The following is a 2,303-nucleotide window of genomic DNA, read 5'->3' as shown; positions in this document are numbered from 1 at the left end:
ACGCCAAACAAAAACGCGCCGAGAGAACACTTGCTCAAAGAGCTCAAGGTCCTGGAGAAACATGCACTATATACATAGAGGAAATCCTCAAGCTGTGCAAAATCGTAAATCCTCAGATGTCCGAGGAAGACCGAGTCGGACATCTCCTCAAAGGAATTGCAGAAGATGTATACAATTTCCTCATAAGTCGGGAACACGTTGATTCCGTCTCAGATGTCGTGCGTCATTGCCGTACGTTTGAGACGTTGAAAACACGTCGCATTGTGCCAAAGTTTGGACGCCTGGCGAAGGTGACAACCATTGCCAGCGTCGATGAGAGCCCGTCTGCCGATCTTTCGTCTACTATACGGCAGATCGTGCGTGAAGAACTGCTGCGGCACCAGGAACTTGCGCGCGACGTCATACGACAACCTGACGCTTATTACCCGCAACACATGGCGCCTGCCGCACCCTGCGCTTCCTGGCAACCGGCGGTATGTGTCACAGACGTCAACCACAGAGGTGCTCCATGGCCACGTGAGGACACATTTACGCCCGAACACCGACCAGCAGAACACCCTCGCCCCAGCAGGTGGGCTCGGTGACTGCACCACAGCGCAGCCGCCTAATCCGCTTACCTTTGCGATGCAGACGACCGTCCTCGCATTTGCCAGCCTGCTGCTGCCGTCCCTGGCAGGCCTGTCTACGGGGGCGTCATCGGTGTGCGTACTGCCGTACACTGGAGATGACCCTGGCTCCTGCCATCCACCGCCCGGCGAGTGCTCTTCCCTACTGGATGTGCCGCCAGAGGAGCTGCACACACCGGAAATCACAGTACCATGGATGGCCACATCGACATCAGCAACAATGCCAACATGTATAAAAGAGCTTCACCCGCTGACACCGCTTCGTGGGCTCGGTGACTGCACCACAGCGCAGCCGCCTAATCCGCTTACCTTTGCGATGCAGGTCAGTACATCATATGCCCTCTTCGCTAAAAAATCCAGTAATTATATTTTGGTGCAGTTTCCGAGCCCGCACTGCTGTGTTGCCATTGCCGTTGAGTGTGCTCACGTAATTCATTCCTTGCTCATGCTATCAGGTGACGTTGAGACTAACCCTGGTCCTGAGGGCAACGCTGCTGTACTCGCTGAACTACAGAAGCTAAACGCGGGACAGACCCTGTTGATTACGGAAATACAGGGCCTCAAAACACAGTTGAATACAACAGACCAAACCATAGCAAGCCTAGACAAACGAATGGCCGATCTCGAAACGCATTACCAAACACTTCTTCACCTCAGAAACGATATTGAAATAATGCAGTCAACCACAATCGACCAAGCTAAAAGGATTAAAGAACTAGAAACACGCCTAGATGACGCGGAAAACCAATCACGTCGGAATAAACTTATTTTCTATGGCATCCCTGACCCTGCTAGCGCTGAAACGTGGGCTGAGTCAGAAAAACTAGTCATTGATGTTTGCCGCAAAAATCTTGATATAACCTTGGAACCTAACGACATTGAAAGAGCGCATCGCCTCGGAAATCATTCAGCCGACCGAATTCGTCCCGTAATCGTAAAATTCCTATCTCATAAAACTAAAAACGCACTGTTATCAAATGGCCGTAAATTGAAAGACACAAACTACAGTATTGGAGAGGACTTCTCCCACACCGTTCGGCACGCGCGTAAACAGTTACCAGTGTTTGCCAAAGCCAATTCCAACAAGTACTCCTTGCGCTTCAAAACCCTGCACATCGGCTCAAAACGCTATGTATTTGACGCATCATCCCAAGCCGTTAAGGAAATAGCATAGCAATTGCCCCGTCACAAAACTTCAACAAATCATCGACCCGCTCCACCGCACAATGTTCTCTGGTTTTCGATAATATTCACTAATATCCGTAGTCTTCTTCCAAAGCGCGAACTCATATCAAACATCATGTCGTCATCCGGGAGCAACATACTAATACTAACAGAAACTTGGCTAAATAGTGACGTAACGGATACGGAAATTTTGGCCGATTTACCCAACTTCGAAGTGTATCGAAACGATCGAAAAGGCAAACGGGGGGGCGGTGTTCTCGTTGCCATTCATCGAGGCATATCATGCTCTGTTGTTGACGTCGCATCCGACATTGAAGCCATATGGCTCATCTGTCGCGCTCCCCCCGTAACAGTTCTGCTTGGCGTTTCCTACAGGCCCCCCCAGACTAATCCAGACTTCCCACGTCATCTGAACAACATCCTTCATAAACTTGTTTTCACATATCCAAATGCCCGTATTCTTCTTTTTGGTGATTTTAATTACCCGGATAT

At 49.8% G+C, this 2,303-nt stretch overlaps 1 protein-coding gene across 1 annotated transcript; it reads left to right on the top strand.

Moving 5' to 3' along the window:
* The first annotated feature begins 670 nt into the window (after positions 1-670).
* Positions 671-1,800, top strand: LOC142567721 (uncharacterized). The gene has a single exon (XM_075677897.1). It carries the CDS (start codon positions 823-825, stop codon positions 1,798-1,800), a length of 978 nt encoding a protein of 325 aa, XP_075534012.1. The 5' UTR covers positions 671-822.
* Positions 1,801-2,303: the final 503 nt, after the last annotated feature.

This window comes from Dermacentor variabilis, unplaced genomic scaffold (assembly GCF_050947875.1).
Source record: "Dermacentor variabilis isolate Ectoservices unplaced genomic scaffold, ASM5094787v1 scaffold_14, whole genome shotgun sequence".
NCBI lineage: Eukaryota > Metazoa > Arthropoda > Arachnida > Ixodida > Ixodidae > Dermacentor > Dermacentor variabilis.
Note: the sequence above shows the minus strand (reverse complement) of the source record. Positions and strands in the feature narration are given on the sequence as shown.

Bases quoted from the DNA above. Each gene is read 5' to 3' on its own strand.
- LOC142567721 (XM_075677897.1), top strand. From the start codon at position 823: ATGGCCACATCGACATCAGCAACAATGCCAACATGTATAAAAGAGCTT.